This window comes from Pollicipes pollicipes, unplaced genomic scaffold, assembly GCF_011947565.3.
Source record: "Pollicipes pollicipes isolate AB1234 unplaced genomic scaffold, Ppol_2.1 Scaffold_4002;HRSCAF=4701_pilon_pilon_pilon, whole genome shotgun sequence".
Taxonomy (NCBI): Eukaryota; Metazoa; Arthropoda; class Thecostraca; order Pollicipedomorpha; family Pollicipedidae; genus Pollicipes; species Pollicipes pollicipes.
Window position 1 is genome coordinate 26753369 of NW_023596420.1, and position 18388 is coordinate 26771756.

General features: G+C 60.7%; 1 protein-coding gene across 1 annotated transcript in view; it reads left to right on the plus strand.

Annotated features, from left to right (window-relative positions):
• LOC119094296 (protein trachealess-like) overlaps positions 1-18388 on the plus strand; it is a 108647-nt gene that overhangs the window by 26686 nt on the left and 63573 nt on the right. Inside the window, 1 exon segment of the mRNA XM_037217369.1 lies at positions 12018-12059. Coding sequence (XP_037073264.1) covers positions 12018-12059 — 42 coding nt within the window.

The window sequence follows — 18388 nt, forward strand, 5'->3', positions numbered from 1 at the left end:
ACATCCGTATGATTTTTAACCGAATTTAGCTTACACTTTCTGTGCTGCTTAGCAAGGAGGCGTGGATGAGTCACCCTGAATTTAATGCAAACGACTGGTTCAACCTTCGTGACGTTTCACACCGGTGTCGGTCACAGTGCGTGCGAGAAGGGGATGTTTCGGCACTTAGCAAGAAGCCCCTTATTACATATATGTGGAAAACAAGTTGTGGTAGGTCCAAACCGTCCAAATCGCCGCAAGATCTAGCACTAATGACAATGGCGTCTCCGCACCCCGAAAACTACCCATTGACGTAAGCATTGAAAACTTGGAATAACTTTGCACCTAGCACCTTACCGCACTGAGATGCAAATCAATGCTATGTGGCTGGAGGCGGCGTCGGTATATATATATATATATATATATATATATATATATATATATATAGTCTTAAGTGCGTGAAACGGCGTTCAACTTGACTTCTTGTTGAACACGATTGAACATTGCGTCTTTGCTGGCGGCACTGCCAGCGCCAACGCTGGACAGAGTCGCACAGGCAACATGGCTGAGTGATATGTGAGCTTCAAACAACTAACCATTGTTTTATTAGCTGAGACCCACCTCCCATTACTGAAGCACGAGTCAACGGAGTGACGGTGGTGGCGGCGCTACTGGCACGAACGGTGTCGCCTCTTCGCGCAGGGAGGCATGCGGGAGACGTTTTTGCTATTTGCATGCAAGCCTTTCGCCGGGGTCGCAGCGACTCAACCCAAAAGGCTAAAGGAATGAAAACATTGAGAGCTGATTCATTGTTTGGTGGCCATTGCTTGAAAGGGATTGGGGCCTTAAAAGACGCTTAGGGCCTTTTGCTCCAAACGTTTGCATTTGATTTAGAACGGATGAAAATTGAGTATAGAAGCACAATTTGAACACAAATAATGCAGAACAACAACCAAATTGCGCCCCTGCAATGGGTTCGGCTTCCTGAGCCGTAACATTACAACAGGGAACAGAATGACATCTGCCTAGCTCCCGTTGACCCTATGTGAAAAGCGCCATTTTGCACAATGATCACAATGCTGAGACTGGCAGCTGACGAAAATAAAGATGCCTTGGTGATGAAAATAAAATGTCGCAGGCCCCATTTACAAATTAAAAGGATTTTTAGCCAGTCGCAGCAATTTCTCTGACGCAAGCACAACGGCATAAAAATTGCAAATATCTTGTCTTGACCATCGACAGATAGCTTTCTTCTTGAAGTGGTCTGTTTCTTACCTGAAATTCACATCGTGTGTGAAGGTGTTTGGCCGTCATATTTCGTCTGATATGAGAGTGAACAACATTGTTGGCAATTCGGATATTTGAACAGTAAATCTCCATGTTTGTATATGAATATTGGAATGCCGAAGCAGGCATGAGTAACGGGGTAGTGTCAATGCTGGTCCACTGACACAACTGTTCCACTAGCGCAGGAATACAGCAGTCAAATTCCATAAAATAGATTTGAATGTCAAGCAGCAGACTGCGAAAAACTGTTGTTTTTTTGTTTGCAAGTCTTGATACCTCTCTCAAAGTATGTCGCAGGGTGTCGATCTCTAAAATCGCTCAGACGGGAGGGGCTCACTCGATCAGGTTGACCGAAACTGTCTCTAGGCACTGATTCTTTCCCGAGTTTCTGCAGCTTGAATCTGCTTTCCCGTTGTCAATTTTTTTCAGATCTGGCCGATGCAGAATTCCTTTACGGAATGGTTAGTTTCCACTTCAAGCCCGGCTGAAACTGGAGGCTTGTGACGAGCCTAGGATTGGATGTAATGCACAGAAAACAACTTAGGAAAATGATTTAGTGTTTCACCGGAAAAGGCTACGTTTATTGTTTATGGAAGGTGGAACGATGAGCAAAAGACAGTCCTATGCAGAATAGTGTGGCCTGACACGTACGGTTTAGAGAAAAGTGTGCACATGGCGCATTTTCTGCGGGGCTACGGAAAATGCGTCATGCGTACCGCCAGGAAGTTCGTACGTCACAACAGCGAACCTGATGTTACACGACTTCAATGTTCATTAGACAACTTCATAACTGGAGGGAAATGTTAGGCAATGGCTGGTGGCTGTCGTAATCAATAGCGTGACCAACGTTTTGGTGTGAGCCTGAAGGTGATATAAGCAAGATAGCCTTTGCGCTCGTGGTGTTTCGGCATCATGAGCTGGGAGTTGGCTGAAAATAATCGACCCTCACTTTGCGACACAACACTGATTTAACGACGTTGTCAAGCGAGCAATGGTCATTGCTGAGAAAGTTCGATGGTTCGAAGCTGTGTCCATAGTCCAATTATTCTAAAAAATCCATAAGACTACATCATAATGCTTTCACTACGGAACATAACACAAAAAAATGTGTAGGCTTTATTCTACGTCGCCCATTTAACGATGCAATCAGATAGTGGATGGGCCGCCCAACTGTACTGTAAACCCAGTGTTGTATGATACGTTTATGATGAACGTTTCGTTTCCACACCGCATTTTAATTCGGCGCACTTTATGACTTCTGAGAAAGCAGTCCTTATTCCGCGAATGAGCAGAGCAGTGTATGCATCGTCCGATCCTCAGTCTTGCGGGCGTGGTCGCGTGTCCCTTGTTTTCTGTAAAGGCGAATATCACCGAGTCATAGGCAGCACATGCCACCGTGTCATATACAGCGGATATCACCGAGTCATATACAGCGGATATCACCGAGTCATATAAAGAGAATATCACCGAGTCATATAGAGCAGTTATCACCGAGATAATACCGAGTGAAGTCTGGTGCTCGTGCAGCATCTCGATTTAAATGTAGAAGGATCTTGATGTTGATTTAAAACGTAGCCGGCATACTAGCCGCGTGGTACCTCCCCCGTACTAATCCAATGATATGGCACACATTAAGATGAGCGCGGCTAGATGTTGACAGCAGAATCTCAATGTCGACGAGTAAAAATAAAAAAGATTGGGAACATGCGAAGCTGTTTTACGGCACACAAGAAAACTGCGGGCGCTTGCGGCGCGCTTAGCATGGTTTTCATTTTTGATCTGTGCTCTACCCCCCCCCCCCCCTTATTGCAAAATGTTGCGGATGCCCCTGTCTAACGATGCACCAGGCTCTCACTGATATCATAGAAAGGCGCAGTAAACATGTAGTCTATGTGTTAAACTTCCGTCCATAGATAGCAATCCGTGCGAACAGGCAAGCGCTACTGTACAATCCAACGGGTTGTGCGGCAATGCTAAAGCGCGTACTGGCTGTGGTAGTCTACAGCCCATACCAGTGCGATCAGCCCTCGAGACTCCAGCGTAGCTTGCTGGGATTGGGCTGCTCACACGCGTGCCACTCGGCTGAAGGGAGAATCACGTGGAAAAACGTAGCATGTAAGTTCTCTGTAAGGAACGCAGCCTCTGCTCACGGACAATTCATGGAGACAAACCGAACCGCAGCGACCCCCCCCCCCCCCTCCCCCGCACCGACATACCGTTCACCGCACACACCCCGACACACGGCACACTGTACACCCCCGACAGAGAGCGCTATTCCTGCACTAGCCGCTCTTCTTCCTGCACTAGGCCGTGACACCCCAGACTGGTAGCGGGTGCTGTACCCCCGGGCCGGCTGCACAGCGCACAGGCAGGTGAAGTAGCTGTGCAGACCTTCGTCTCAGCGGCTGGCGCTTATTTACCGGCTCGGCCCTCCCTCTTCATTTGAAGTAATCCAAGCATGAAAGACGTCGGACGCGGAACAAGCAGGCGGCTCGGGCCTGCGAGGCCGGGCGGGCCGGCCGGCGAGGCCAGCTTTTTTGTGGTGTGTCCGTCTGCCGGCGCTGTTTGTGGGGTCATCAGCACGGCGGCGGCCGGCGCGCGCTGACGCGGCCGCGCCGGCCTGTCGCCGAGCTGTCGGCCGCCGCTGTCCCCGTCAGGAGGTGTCGGCTGGCGACCCCCCGGGCCGCCCGTCACGCCGCGCCGCCGCTGGACGTGAGCGCGCGCCGAGCCGAGCCGAGCCGTCTCGGCCTCGGCATTCTGCAGTCGTGGTCGGCGCACCGCTGCCGGCAGCTGTCCCCCGCATCGGCCGACGCCTCCTCCCCGACCGATGCCACCGGTGGATGGTCGTGCAAAGTGGCCTCTGCCCCGGCGGATCGGGACAGAGTGGCCTCTGCTCCGGTGGATCTGGACAGAGTGGCCTCCGCCCCGGCGGATCTGGACAGAGTGGCCTCTGCCCCGGTGGATCTGGACAGAGTGGCCTCTGCCCCGGCGGATCTGGACAGAGTGGCCTCTGCCCCGGCGGATCTGGACAGAGTGGCCTCTGCCCCGGCGGATCTGGACAGAGTGGCCTCTGCACGGGTGGATTGGGACAGAGTGGCCTCTACCCCGGTTGGATCCGGACAGAATGACCTCCACCCCTGTGGATGGTCTAGGAGAATGACCTCGGTAATGGTTGTGCGTCACCGGAAATAACCGGACCCCAGAGATCGGCCGTAGGGATGCCGCAGTGGCCGGGCCCTTGACTTTGACAGGCGCCGAACATCTCATATATTGCAGCTCGCCCGTATATGCCGATATCAATTGTAAGTAGATGCTCGTCGTCGGCCGGCAGTCGGGATAGCGAGGGTGTGTGGGTGGGGCAGGGCGCTTTCGCACTGTGCCGCCGCCGCCGGCAAGACCGCTCTCCTGCTGAGGATCTGCCTGATGCCTTCTGGTTTCCACCCGGAAACGTCTCCGCCAGAGAGCCACCCGACCGTAGGCGGCCGGCACCTTCGACCGCCGACCGCGGGGTCCCTGATGGCTGACCTCTGATCAGCAGAACTGTACCCTGACCGTGTGACCCGGGTGTGATGGCGCCCGCCCCCTGCCCCGGCCTCAAACCGCGCTCACTGCCGCCGACCGCTATGCAAGCTCTCGGGCAGCGCATCGGCCATGTCGGTGTGAGCCGGTCTCAGGCAAGGATGTCTTCTCCTGATGCGCTGCCCATGCACTCCGTTTCGCTGCTGGCGCCCTGCTCTCGTTTTCGTGCTGTACGGAAGCGCGCCGCTCGGAGGAGCGGCTCGGGGCCGTTCGGGTAGCGCCGGTGCCGGCGGCGGATCGGGGCCGGTTTGCGCTTGTCCCGCCGCCGGAGGACGATGGCTCGATAGGGCGCAGCCTCCGCCGCTGCCGCCGCCGCCTCCACCGCCGCCGCCGCCGCCGCCGCCGCCGCCGCCGCCGCCGCCGCCGCCGCCGCTCGGCACTCGGCCGCAGCTTTTTACGCGCCTCGCACTCGCCCACAATGGGTGATCAACCAATTACGCTTCTTCTGGGGCCGCGGGAGCTGGGGAAGGCGGGCTGGGGAGGGGCAGCCAGAGCAATAAAGGACAGTGAGTCTGCAGATCGGTGGATCGGCGCATTTGCATGAGGACGGCTGGAGTGTTGTCCAAGTGGGCGGGCAGCGTCGCTCGGTGCCGACCCAACGAGCGCAGAAGGCAGCATGCAGCGGCGTCACCGAGCAGCACAGAACACCGACTCCAGAACACAGTTTGCGTCGGCGCCAGTAGAACACTGGCTCTAGAACGCAGCCCTCAGTGAAGCCACCGACCAGCATAAAACGCCGACTCCTGAACACGGCCGAAACTGCACTGTCGACCGACAAACGGTATTACCTCCAGAAGACAGTCCGCAGCAGCATCGGGCAGCAGAAGGCAGCAACGCGGAAACTCATTGACTGAGTATGTTATGGATATGAGAGGATATGACTGATTGACTGAGTAGGATGTGATGTCTCGCTTGAGACTGGACATAGTAACAAGAAGACCGATTGGAAGCTGGCGATGGCAACAAGTGTCACAAGTCGCGACCGCGCAGGAGCCGGAGCTGGTCGCATACGCTGGGCGAGACGACAGCTGGAAAGTGACAAATATTATGTACGATGGAGATACGATAACGGACGATGTGTACGCGACGCAATATATGGCGTGGCGTCGTGTTAACACTGTCTGCCTGCGATGGATCTGTGCCCATGTCCACCACCAGCACGTGGTGCGGGTGGGCCGGCGGGCAGCGGGGCGCTGAGGCGGGTGGCTGCCAGCCGACAGCGGCCGGTCGGATGTGAGGCGGCAGACGCGCCGGCGCAGCGCCGAGCCACGTCACCGGCGCCGCAGCGTCAGCGTCCGGCGCCGCTCCAGGACGGCCGCTCGAATAAGTGGCATTTTGAGCCGGCACCGACTCTATCTGCCATCTGAGGAATTCGACTGCGAGGTGCACTTAGCTGTGGGCTGGGCGGGCGCGTCGCGGCCAGGCGCGATCGGCCAGATGGCATTGGCGCTGCGGCGGCCGCAGTCGCCGGATACCGCCACCTTATCGGCCGTAATTACCTCGTATCTCCATGTAAATTCACATTATCACGCGGCGACGGCGGCGTGCCGTCTGCGCTCGGATGTCATCGGAGGGGCAGGCGTTCGTGGCCCGGTCGCGGGCGCCCCTGATGTCATCAGGGCGCCCCCCCCCCCCTGATGTCATCGTTCGCGGCCCTGTCGTGAGCGCCGGGGAGGACCGTCGCGGCCGGCGCCAGTCGCCGCCGCTCGGCGCCACCACCGGACGCGCGGCCTCTCCGGAGGTCGGCTACGATTTCGTAGAAGCCCCCGAGCGGAGGTGGACAATGCTTTCACAGTCCATTTTGTGGCCGAATCGGGCTTGGAACAAAAGAACAAAAGCTATCGTGCCATGATTCCCCCGCCCGAGGTGCATCTACCGGCCGCGGCGGGTGACATCTGTGAGGACTTTGATATATCGCGGGTCGAGGCTGGGCTTTTACAGGCGACCCTGCCGCGCCCCCTCTATCGACACCCTCTATTGACAGGCGGGAGGAGCCGTGTCGGAGCTCTTGATCGGCGCCGTTTACAGCGGGGCCGGCGGCGGGACGGACGGCGTGCTCCGCTGTCAGAGCGCCGGCCGTGTCAGCCGGCCTGCTCTGCTGACCGCCAGAGAGCCGGTTGTGTGATGCTGCCGGCCGTCCGGTGTCCATCGGTGTCCGGTCGCCGTCCGAAGTGCCAGAGCACGGCGCGAGCCGAGCAGCCGCCCACCGCACCACGGGTCTTGGATGGATAGGCGAAGCTTCATACCACGGGAAGTGCAGACCTGCAGCAGAGTCACTAGATCTGAACCACCGGACGGTGGAGGCGTTGGCTTCTCGCTCCTGCCATGAGGCGGAGGGCGCCGATGTTCGGCAGTAGCTGCCGGCTCACCTGGTGTGGTGGCAGCCCCGCCGCGGGGCGCACCAGCTGTGGCCCCGGCCGGGCTGCAGGCTGCTGACCTGTCGATCCGGCCGCCCCTGCCAGGCGGCTGTCACTGGCGGCTCTTCACCGACGCTGCAGAGCGCGCTGCTCCGCGCAGGAGCACCGCCGTGCCAGCGCGTGCTGCAGCGTCGGGCTGGCCAGCTCTCCACAGACGCGCGCCCTCGACTCGACGGGCGTCTCACTGGCGCTGCACTCACTAGAACACAGCCTCCACCGCATGCGACTTCTGTCGTCCGCTCTCAGGCCTCGTATCAATGCTCGTTCGAGGCCGGAAGCTGCTAGCTTTGTGAACATATGTACGATTTTGCAGACAAGGGTACTCGGTTTGACACTCAACATATTTGTACGGTTGAGCATTCGATTGTAAGCGAGTTGACCGATACCATAAGTCGGCGACGTACGGTTTCAGTCATTTGATGAGATCACTCTCGGGCCATAAGAAGCACCGATTCTGTCCGGAATTGGCCGGTCTCCCGCCGTGCCAACATCACCTGCATAAACAGGTGGGCGTGACCGGCCTGCCCGGACGCCACGCACCCCGCCGGCTGTCTTCCAGTCCCGCCCCACTGGTCATCGGCACTGCTGGCGCCTTTTCGTCTGGCTCGGGTGCGCCGATCCATGGACGAGAGCCGTCTGCCGCGGCGGCCACGCCCCACTCACTCGTGCGCCACCGTAATCACTCATTTGCATGCGCGCCACCTTGGCCGGCCGGCGGCGGCCGGCGCGGACGTGCTGGCGGCGGCGGGCGCGCGCGGGCGCGTGACGAGGGCCGCCGCCAGGTGACACCGGCAGAATGCCAAACCTCAATCGGGATTCACGGCTGGCGCGCGGCCGGCAAGGCCGCCCCGCCGCCACCAAACGCTAATCACGTCTGGCCCGGTGATTCGCTGGCGTGGTCGGGTGTCGGCGCGGACAGAGGGCGGCCAGAGCGCGTGCTGGTGCTGTGCTGGGGCGTGTTGTGACAGGGGCCCGGTAATTAGCGCGCCGGCACGCCGTGCCGGCGACCAGCTAATTTATCGGCTATCCGTGAATTAATTGCCCGTTTCTGGGAAGGGCTCATTCGTGGATTGCACGCATGTTAATAGCTGCAAAGCACGAGGGGCAATTCGTTGCAGTTGGATGACAATTGAATAGCGCCGGGTGTCGGTGGTGCGGTTTATCACTCCTCGTATCAGACGAAGCACAGTGGAATTGCTCTTTCGTGACCGGAGGTAAATGGATCAAGGGAATTCTGACCGGCAGGTGTTACCTGATCAACCTGCTTGTAACGACGATTGGTGGCCCAGTTCAGGGTGTGACATTTACCTTCCGTAATGATTTCTCGCTTCAAGTGGACAGATAGACTGGCCAATTCAGCGCTCTCTGGGGGTGCCGACGGCGTAGCGGTTGACCCGTCTGCGTTCACCGCTGCGCGTCTGGAAGACCAAAGGTACAGGTTCGATTTCCTGCGATGCCCGCCCTTCCTGTCATGGGGAGAGGCAGACGGCGCCATATAGCCTCAGTGGCTGCGTGCGTCGTCAAGGAACAATGACAACGGCTCGCTGTTCTCGCGGACCATGATCTCGGCCATGCGGCCAAGCCGGAGCCTCAGACGGAGGAACGGCAAGGGGAAGGGGAGGGACGAAACCAGGCCTCCCAGCCGCCGGGATGCACCAATCTCGTGTCGCCGCAGCCGGGCCTCCCAGCCGCCGGGATGCACCGATCTCGTGTCCCCGCGCCACCTCTCCGGCGGCCGCGCCGGGAATGCCGTCGCGCAGCTTTTTGCGCGGCTGCTCGCTGGAGCGCGGCGGCCACTTTTTCCGGGCCACATTACCTTCCACTATCTGCACATCCATGCTGTAAATTATGATAAAGCATGTTTCATTAAATGTTTTCTTCGCCGCCAGTTGTCGCGGCAGATGACTGTTGATAGCGTACTTCCTTCCTGCGCTTCGTGGAGGCCGGGCCAAAAACGGCCTCGTGCTGATCCCCAGTCGGCGTCGCCAGACGCCGGGGCCCGGCAAAAAACGGACGTTCGGCCACTTGCCTGGTACGCCTGCCCCGCTCACCGGAGATGACGCGGCATGTCTGATTTCTGGTCAGGACACCACTGGCGAATCCCAGCACCCACCAGGACTCATCCAAGCCCACACCGCCCAGATCACACATGCAGTCTGTGTGCCGCAATCCTCATCGCCTGCTTAGGTGCGCGACCGCCTGTTTTTCAGTCTGTGCGTATGGTTTGATGTCCGTTGTCTTTTTTATATCGCTTCCTCTGCCTGATTTTTATCTCCTCCTCCTCTCTACGTACCTCTTCCATCCCTCCAGACTGGTGCTCCATCTGTCTTTTCTCTCCCCGCCCCTCTATTCTCTCCTCTCATCCTTGTCCTCACCTCGGTGTATCCATCAATGGCCATGAGTGGCAAGAAGCACCAGCCACTCGGTTCCACTTGAGCGCGGCCAGAGCGCGGCCACCGCCGCTCGTCTCTGGGCCCGACAGGACGCGTTGTGGTCCGGGCCGACGGGCCGACCGGCGCTGGGCCGCCGCCGCCCGCGCCGCCGCCCCAGCCAGCGCCGAGAGCAGGCAGCGTCCGCCGGAGACGCCCCGCGTTGGCGTAACCCAACAGACTGGAGTCTGGCCGGTCTCGCCGCGTCGGCCGCGTCCGCCCCTAGTCCAAACAGCGGCGGCTGACGGCCCGACCATTGTTTGAATCACGCCGGCCGCACCGCGCACTGTATAATGGATCAGACGCCGCTCCGGGATTTCCATTCATTTTCCGGCCCCTCGCGACCGCCGTCCACAACACCGTCCCTTGCGACCGCCGTCCACATCACCGTCCCTCGCGGCCACCGTCCACAACGCCGTACCTCGCGACCGCCGTCCACATCACCGTCCCTCGCGGCCATCGTCCACAACGCCGTACCTCGCGACCGCCGTCCACAACGCCCACGCGACCGCCGTCCACAACGCCGTGCCTCGCGACCGTCGTCCACAATGCCGTCCCCACGCGACCGCCGTCCACATCACCGCTCCCCGTGACTGTCGCCGTCCACAACGCTTCACGTCAAAACCTGGAATCCCTCAACTCAGAGCATTTCAACAGTAGCGTGTGGTGTGGAGACACCCCGAAGTCACAACCTATCTGTAAAACTGTAAAACTAGCCGAGAAATCGGCGCGAAAATTAACTGCAACGTGAAAGGGAGCGGCAACGCCCAAGGCTGTCGCTGCGTGAAAGTGGCCTGAATGGGAGCACCAGTAGCCAACAGCTCTTGCGTGGAAGAACGTATCTCTGCAGGAACGTGCTTGATGGGCCAGGGCTTAGTTTATTACGGTAATTGCGTGGTATATTTTAACCAGAGAGGGCGATTACGATCAGCTCTTATCTAGAAGGCATGTGTGCAAAAATGTCTTCTTCGTGGAGCCAGTCCACACATCGCCCTAAACTCATGAGCGTAATTGGCAGCACAGCTAATGCAGTAGTTTAGCGCTCTCCAGGCACATCACGCCACTGTTCAGGCCGGCGCGGACGTTAAGCACGCTGCAGCCAGATGCCCTCCCGAGAGAGGCCGGTCCTGCCGGCACGTCCGGCCAGCGGCGTGACCGCGTCCAACCGGGCGTGGCGCTCGGCGGCACGCCCCCCTCCCCCCGCCCCCCCCCACCGGCCGGCATTGTGTCGGCCGACGCCAGGCTGCTCTCCTGTCGTCAACCCGATGCCGCCCGGGCACGCCGCAGCGCCCAGCCTCCAACGGACGACTTCGGGGACATCGGCGCCGAGCGCGGCGCGGGTGCCGCTCGCGGCGCGGCCGGGACGAGTGTACCGCCCGCAGCCGATCGGACCGTTATCGGCGGAGGCCTGCACGCGGTCATCCGCTGGCAACAATCGCCGCAGGCCCTCGCCGCCGTTGCCAACCCTCCCAGAAATTATATGCTAATTCAGCTCATTTTTTGTAATAGCGAAAACCCAGGGTGACGTGGATTTAGTGTTTATTGTGGCGCGTGTTGACGGGCCATGAGCGGCGGGCATCGCTGGCGGCGCGATCGGCTTGATCATAGGCGGCCGAGCTCACCTGAGGAGGCAGGCTGCTGAGGCCGACCGGACGGCCTGTGGTGGGCGCCGCTGCCCCGGCCCCGCTCAGGGCGTGGAGGGATGTGGAGACTGTAGCGACTGCTCCCCCGGCCCCGCCTCAGGGGCGCAGAAGAGACAGGGGACTACCGGACCGCTGCCTCGGCCCCGCTCAGGGGCGCAGGGGGACGGAGGACTTCGGAACCTGCTGGGGACGGAGGAATGCTGATCCGCTGCCCGGCCCCGCTTAGGGGGCGCAGAGGGACAGGGGACTGCCCGGATCACTATCTTGGCTCCGCTCAGAGGAGTGGAGGGACGGAGGGCGGCCGCAGCTCCAGTTGGAGTTCCCTGACCTGTCTCAAGCTGCATCAGCTCACTGTTGACGTCTCCACCCTACAACTGAGGCTGCCCAATTCTATCAAACTGACACCTGCCCTCTGAAACTGAACTTAGCACAGCTGTAGTTTCTAGACTGAAATGTACCATATAGTCGCGAGTCTCCCGGAACTGAATAGAGCGTCACACGCGAGCTCAGAAGCTGAATGCACAATGCAAAGACTAGTTCTGTCACACGGCCGCCGTCCGCCACACCGAATGTGCCGCGCCCGGCACGACGTTAGATGATGTTTGTCGCACAGATGCGAGCACAGAGACGCACATGCAGTCGGCCTACAGCTCAGCAGCCTCACAGTGTCACTCTGTTTGCAGATTACACTGGTCTCCAGAGATGATGCAGCCGGCGCAGTCAGGGTAAGTACCCCGAGGCTCAGGTCATACGCCGTTGTCCGTCGCTGCGCCACTGCTGTCTCACGCGCTTCAGCCCCGGCTGCAGGCCGCCGGCTGAGGCACGCCCACGCTGGCACGTCTCTGTTTTCGCCTACGCTGGGGAGCGGAGCACGTGCGCGTCCGGGGAGCTGTGATTGGTGGCGTCGCGCAGGAGCAGGGCGGCTGGCCGTCTGCCGCGCCGGCCAGCGTGCCCCGGGCCCCGCCGGCCGTGGCCGGGGCACGGCACAATCTCCGACATATCGCCGCACGGCCAACGAACGCGTCGGTGCGCCGCATATGTCAGCAGGCATTTGCATGTGGCAGGTGACCAGGGCCATTCAAACACATAACCCGTGCGGCGGCCGCGCCGGTTATCAGACGGTATCGGCGGAACGCCGGTGCTGGCCGCGGCTGGCGTTGCAGTCTCCGGGCGCGGCGGGCCGGTCTACCGCCGCGGCGACTGCGGCCGTGCGCTGACAGTACCACCATTCAGGACGACTTACTCACGGCGACGACAGGCCAATGGAACATTAATTAAGCCGGGCCGCGGGAGCTCTTAGAAGTGCCGATTGATAACATCTCCAGCTGCAGTGTTACACATAATGCTTTGAGGTAGCCGTCATGCGAGTTTCTCGCAATGCAGCAGGATTTAGGGATGCATTATGATGGTGCTCGAACATGATTTCTTGGAATTGGCTCATTCGACCATTGAGCAAGTTTATGGACAAAATTCTTAGGGTTCTGATACATCTCGCTTGACCACTTTTACCGCCCATGAACAATTCCAGACTTTCAAATGTTTGGACGCCTTTGTCCCTGTTTGACTAAGGTGTTTTACCGCATGACTTTCAACTTCCATGAAAAGAAAACACACCAAGAGTGATTGGATCATTTACGTGTAAGCGGACCTATTTCATTCGTTTGCCTAGGCCTGCAGAGGGCCATGACTGGTGTGCCCACTGCCGGCACACACGCGTCGGCGGGCGGAGAGCGCGGCCGTCCGGCCGGCCCGGCTCTCCGTGTCATCCCGGCGGCCCGGCGCCTCCCGCTTCAGAGGCGCGCCGCCGTGTGATTTCGGCACGGCCGCCGCTCATTCCCAGTCACGTCGGGCGGCACGGGCCGCCCCCGAAATGGACCAATTGGCCGGCCCGGTGCCGCGCGCGCCGCGGCGCCACCATCAGTATTCTGGCCGACGCGACACACATCATTGCGGGCAATTAAATTATCGGGCACGACCAGTGACGTCACATCTCAGGCAGGCATGAATGAGTCGGGCGGCGGGCTGGCCGTTGTTTACGCTGCACCGCGGATACCTGGCGGTCGAGCCAGCTTGTCGGTAACTTGCCCCCCCCCCCCCCCCCCGCCCTCCCTCACCCCACATACTACGGGCTGCGGAGAGACTGCACATTAGCGATGTCGCCGCGGCCGGGTCGCTTGGCCGCGACATAGCGCGCGGCGCGTGGTGTTGGTACATCGGGGGACGCAGCCTCTGGTGTCGGTACATCGGGGACGCAACCTCCGGTGTCGGTACATCGGGGACGCAGCCTCTGGTGTCGGTACATCGGGGACGCAGCCTCTGGTGTCGGTACATCGGGGGACGCAGCCTCTGGTGTCGGTACATCGGGGACGCAGCCTCTGGTGTCGGTACATCGGGGGACGCAGCTCCGGTGTCGGTACATCGGGGACCGCAGCTCTGGTGTCGGTACATAGGGACGCAGCCTCTGGTGTCGGTTACACCGGGGGACGCAGCCTCTGGTGTCGGTTACTCGGGGACGCGGCCTTCTGGTGTCGGTACATCGGGGACGCGGCCTCTGGTGGCGGTACATCGGGGACGCGGCCTCTGGTGTCGGTACATCGGGGACGCGGCCTCTGGTGGCGGTACGCCAGGGACGCAGCCTCTCGTGTCGGTACAACAGGGACGCGGCGCGGCCGTCGGCTCCTCTGCCAGCTGCTGCAGGGACGCGGCAGAGCGCCGACCCGCTGCATGCCGTGCCGCCATGCGGCATTGTCAGACATGGCGGGAGGCGTTCTCTGGGCGCGGCTCCCTCCTGCGTCGGCCCATCACCGGCCTGGTGTTAAAGGTGAGCCCATGCATGCATAAACGGTTTGTTAATGCGCAGGGTGTTCACGGCAGTGAATTGCGCCCGTGGGCCATCCGGCGTGCACGGCTGTCCTTGGCAGAAGACTGCAAACACTTTGGTGGTTCCACGCGGACACCCCGGCCTGCGAGTGTCCTGCGTCGGGGAGTGTCCTGCGTCGGGGAGTGGTCCGCGCCGGGGAGTGTCCTGCGCGGGGAGTGTCCTGCGTCGGGGAGTGTCCTGCGTCGGGGAGTGTCCTGCGTCGGGGAGTGTCCTGCGTCGGGGAGTGTCCTGCGTCGGGGAGTGTCCTGCGTCGGGGAGTGTCCGCGTCGGGGAGTGTCCGCGTCGGAGAGTGCCCGACGCTACGGACACACGGCACCTGGGAGTGCTCGGTGCCTGGTTGTACTCGGCGCCTGCGAGTGTCCGCCACCTGACAGTGCCCGGCGTTACGAACACGCGGTACCTGGGAGTGCTCAGCACCCGGGAGTGCTCAGCGCCTGGGAGTGCCCGGCGCGTGGGAGTGTCTGGCGGCTGGGGATATCTGACGTCTCGGAACCCGGTGCTTATGAGCGTCCGGCGCCTCGGACACGCGACGCCTGGTACGCCCAGCGCCTCGGACACGCGACGCCTGGTACACCTGGCGCCTGAGAGAGCCTGGCGTCTCAGGAATCCGGCGCCTGGGAGTACCCGGCGTCTCAGGAACTCGGTGCTTGTGAGTGTCCGGCGCCCCGGACCACACGACGCCTGGGACACCTGGCGCCTGAGAGACCCCGGTTGTCTCAGGAATCCGGCGCCTCGGACACACGGCACCTGGGAGTGCTCGGCGCCTGGGAGTGCCCAGCGCATGGGAGACCCCAGCGCCTGGGAGTGCTAGAGGCTGGGGAGTGACTGGCGTTTTGGGAACCCGGCGCCTCGGGCACACGACGCCTGGGACACCCGGCGCCTCGGACACACGACGCCTCGGACAATCGGCGCCTGGGGCACCTGGCGCCTGAGAGAGCCCGGCATCTCGGGAACCCGGCGCCTCGGACGTGCGGCAACTGGGAGTGCTCGGCGCTTGGGAGTGCCCAGCACATGGGAGACCCCGGCGCCTGGGAGTGCCCGCTGCGGCGCATACAGCGGCCCGGTACGCAAACACACGAAACAGCGGACATCCTAAAATGCAAACAACGCTAAACAAAGCGGCCAATTAAACACGACCGCGTGGTATGTGCTGTGGCGCGGTGCCCGACCGGAGCCCAGAAGCTGTCCGTGGGCGGACACGGCTGGTGGCGCATGGCAGCTGTCGGTGGCCGACCGGTGCTGGTGGCCAGCCGCCGCCGGGAGGTGCCGGCCGCCATCAGTCAGCGCACCCGTGTATCGTGTTGCTCTTATCTAGCCGGCCGGGGAGGTTTTTACACGGCTTACCGGGTTTTTCTCGCCCGGCGGAGAAAAACGTGCGCTCGGAGGGTACCATTGAAGAAGGGCCGGCGCCGGGGGTCGATGGCGGAGGCTGTCCTGCCCGGCTGTGCCCCAGTCGGCCGCTTCATCACTACAAAAGGCCAAAGGGTGAGGGCAGAGGCGGCACTCTGCGTACCTGCGGCCCACTCGCCGGACAAAAACGGACGCTGCTCTCGGTGGCCTTCCTCCGGGACGGTGTCGTCTGCCTGTCCGGATAGACGGGCACAACCTCCCTGTGAGACGCACCCAGTGACCTCTCACCACCAGCAGCTCAGTATCTCACGCTGCACTGGTGTGGCCCCGAATCATCTGTCTGTGGCGCATCAAAGCTGGCCTGCGCGTGCAGATGCGCGTGCAGACCAGGCTTTGCAAACAGCTGTTTGTCGCCCACATAAATCATGTCGTAATCAGCACGGTATGCTGTGCTGCTGAGGACCCGTGCCGTGCTGACCCGTGCGACCCAGTGAGTTGTACAATTACGCCATCATTTCCGCGGTTGGTGCAGTCTCCAGCATGCGGCACGGGCTTCTCGCGAGTGGCTGTCGTAGAGTGCGCCGGCGCGTCCTCGCGTGATCGCCGGAGTAAGCGGCCGGGCCGCGGGCTGGCGCCGACGCCGGCCAGCGGTGCCGCCCGACGCTGCCCAGCTCAGTCGCCCCTGCGCACGTCTATCGCGAATGCCGATCGCCCCACACAATGGGACAAAAATAGTGATGATGCCTATCCTAGGGGACTCGCAGGAAAATGAGCGCCGCTATCTGATTTGGAGACGCAGGAATTCAACGTGATGTACGATTATCGGCGAAGCGGTGCGCTCCCGCGCGCTCTCTCTCTCTCTCCGGCGCTCCGGAGCGGCTCGCGCCCGCCTCCAAAAGCAGGGCGCGGCACCTATTGTTTTCGGCCGTGCGAGTCGGACGAATCGCTTACGTCTCCGAATCGGCTGCGAGCAAGGCCATTACGGCCAACAAATGCCTCCGCTCCACCTTATTGGTTATTCACTGGAGTACTCCACAAACATCTGTGGGTTGGCTGTGTTTTCTGGGCGGCCGGCCGGACGGTGGCGGCGGGCGCTCCACTCGGCGGAGCTCGGCGTGGGGGGCGGCGCCCGTGTAAACAAATGAGCGTGTCGGACGTCCAAAACGCGGGCAATGGATCATAATTGGCGTCGACCGCGGTCACTGATACATGCCCCACTCTCACCCTCCTCCGCACGCGTGATGGACGACAGCCGGTCCGCTGATCTATGGGCGCTTATTAAGATCTCAAACTGGAGCGTGTCAGTAAATCTTTTTATGGCCGCCCGGGGCCAGCACGCAACTGTGCTAATGTGGCGCCGGCGACGCACCACGTTTGGCGGTCTCCGCCTTCAATGCGTCGGATGTTGGCAGAAATCGTATGCAAATTCAGGCATAAACAAACAGATACCCGCCTGTCTTTCTAGCAGCTCATCCGTCACGTAAGCAAACGAGAACAGCGGCCGTGTTTCTTCGCGCCCGCCCGGCCGGCGCTTCTGTACAGCGCCTGCGACTATTCTGTGGCATATTGTCAGTCGTTGTTGACGCGCTGTTCGCTGGCAAAAAGACGTGACGCGGCTGCTGAATGTCCTGCTACCGCGGTGACGCGGCGTGCTCCCCGCCGACCGCGGACGCCCTCGGGACAGCATGTCAATTTGTAAAAATTATATTTTTACCCTTCTGCCGCCGCCGCCCTAACAGCATTATACCGACGCCGAAATAACAGCTATATTAAAAATTTAACGCGGTTTCCGTCGCCCTGTGACGATTACGACGCGATGAGGTACGATTACGGCGCGATGATTGGAGTTATAGCGCAATACCAAGGGTGATCTCTCATCTGTCTAAGTAGACAAGTGCGGCGCGCGGCCGTTTGATCGCGGCGACACTGGTGGGGGGAGCCGGGGCCGGCGCGCGCCCTCCAACTGGGGCGGTCCGGCCGGCACGGGCAGCCGCAGGCAGCCACGCTTCGCGGTAGCTTGCGCGGCACGGTAGACAGCGAACGCAGGCGTGCCGCTAGAGCCGGCACAAGGCGGGCCCAGACAGGTGCGAGGACATCGTGGTAGGTTTGGGAGACTGGGCATGTTGTGCCAAAACGATGTTGTGTATAGGCGAGGGTCAAAATGAAAGAAGTTTTTTATGTCGATGATTTGGACGCCGCCAGTCGCATCTTTAAACCGGTTTATCACGCTGGATTAAAGCGGGGATTACATCTAAGAAATATAAGCTGCTTCAAGCGACAACGACTTCAGCAAGATGCATCGGCCTTTTAGGTTTACTTTAGTGACAAGCTGAACATGCCTGGGTTAAGACAACGTAGCTTGCGAGGTCGGCCCGACAAAGATTCGCTGGTACCCGGGCGACGGGATCTGACTGCCCATGGATACAAGCTCCACGGGCAGGGACGAACGGGCGGGACCCTTCTCCCGCTGGGTCCCGTCCGTTCACCCATCCGCGGGTCCTGTCCGTCCATTCCCCCGTGGGTCCTGTCCGTTCGTCCCTCCGCGAGTCCTGTCAGTTAGTCCCTCCACAGGGTCCAGTCCGTTCGTCCCTCTGCGCGGTCCTGTCCGCTCGTCCCTCCGCAAGGTCCTGTCCGCTCGTCCCTCCGCGGGGTCATATCCGCTCGTCCCTCCGCGAGTTCCTGTCCGCTCGTCCCTCCGTGGGGTCATATCCGCTCGTCCCTCCGCGGGGTCGGACCGTCAGCCGAGTTACGGCCGGTTGCGGCGATAACTCCGGGTCGGAACGTGGCCGGCCGGTCAGCGGTGCCGACCGCCGAAACTCAGGT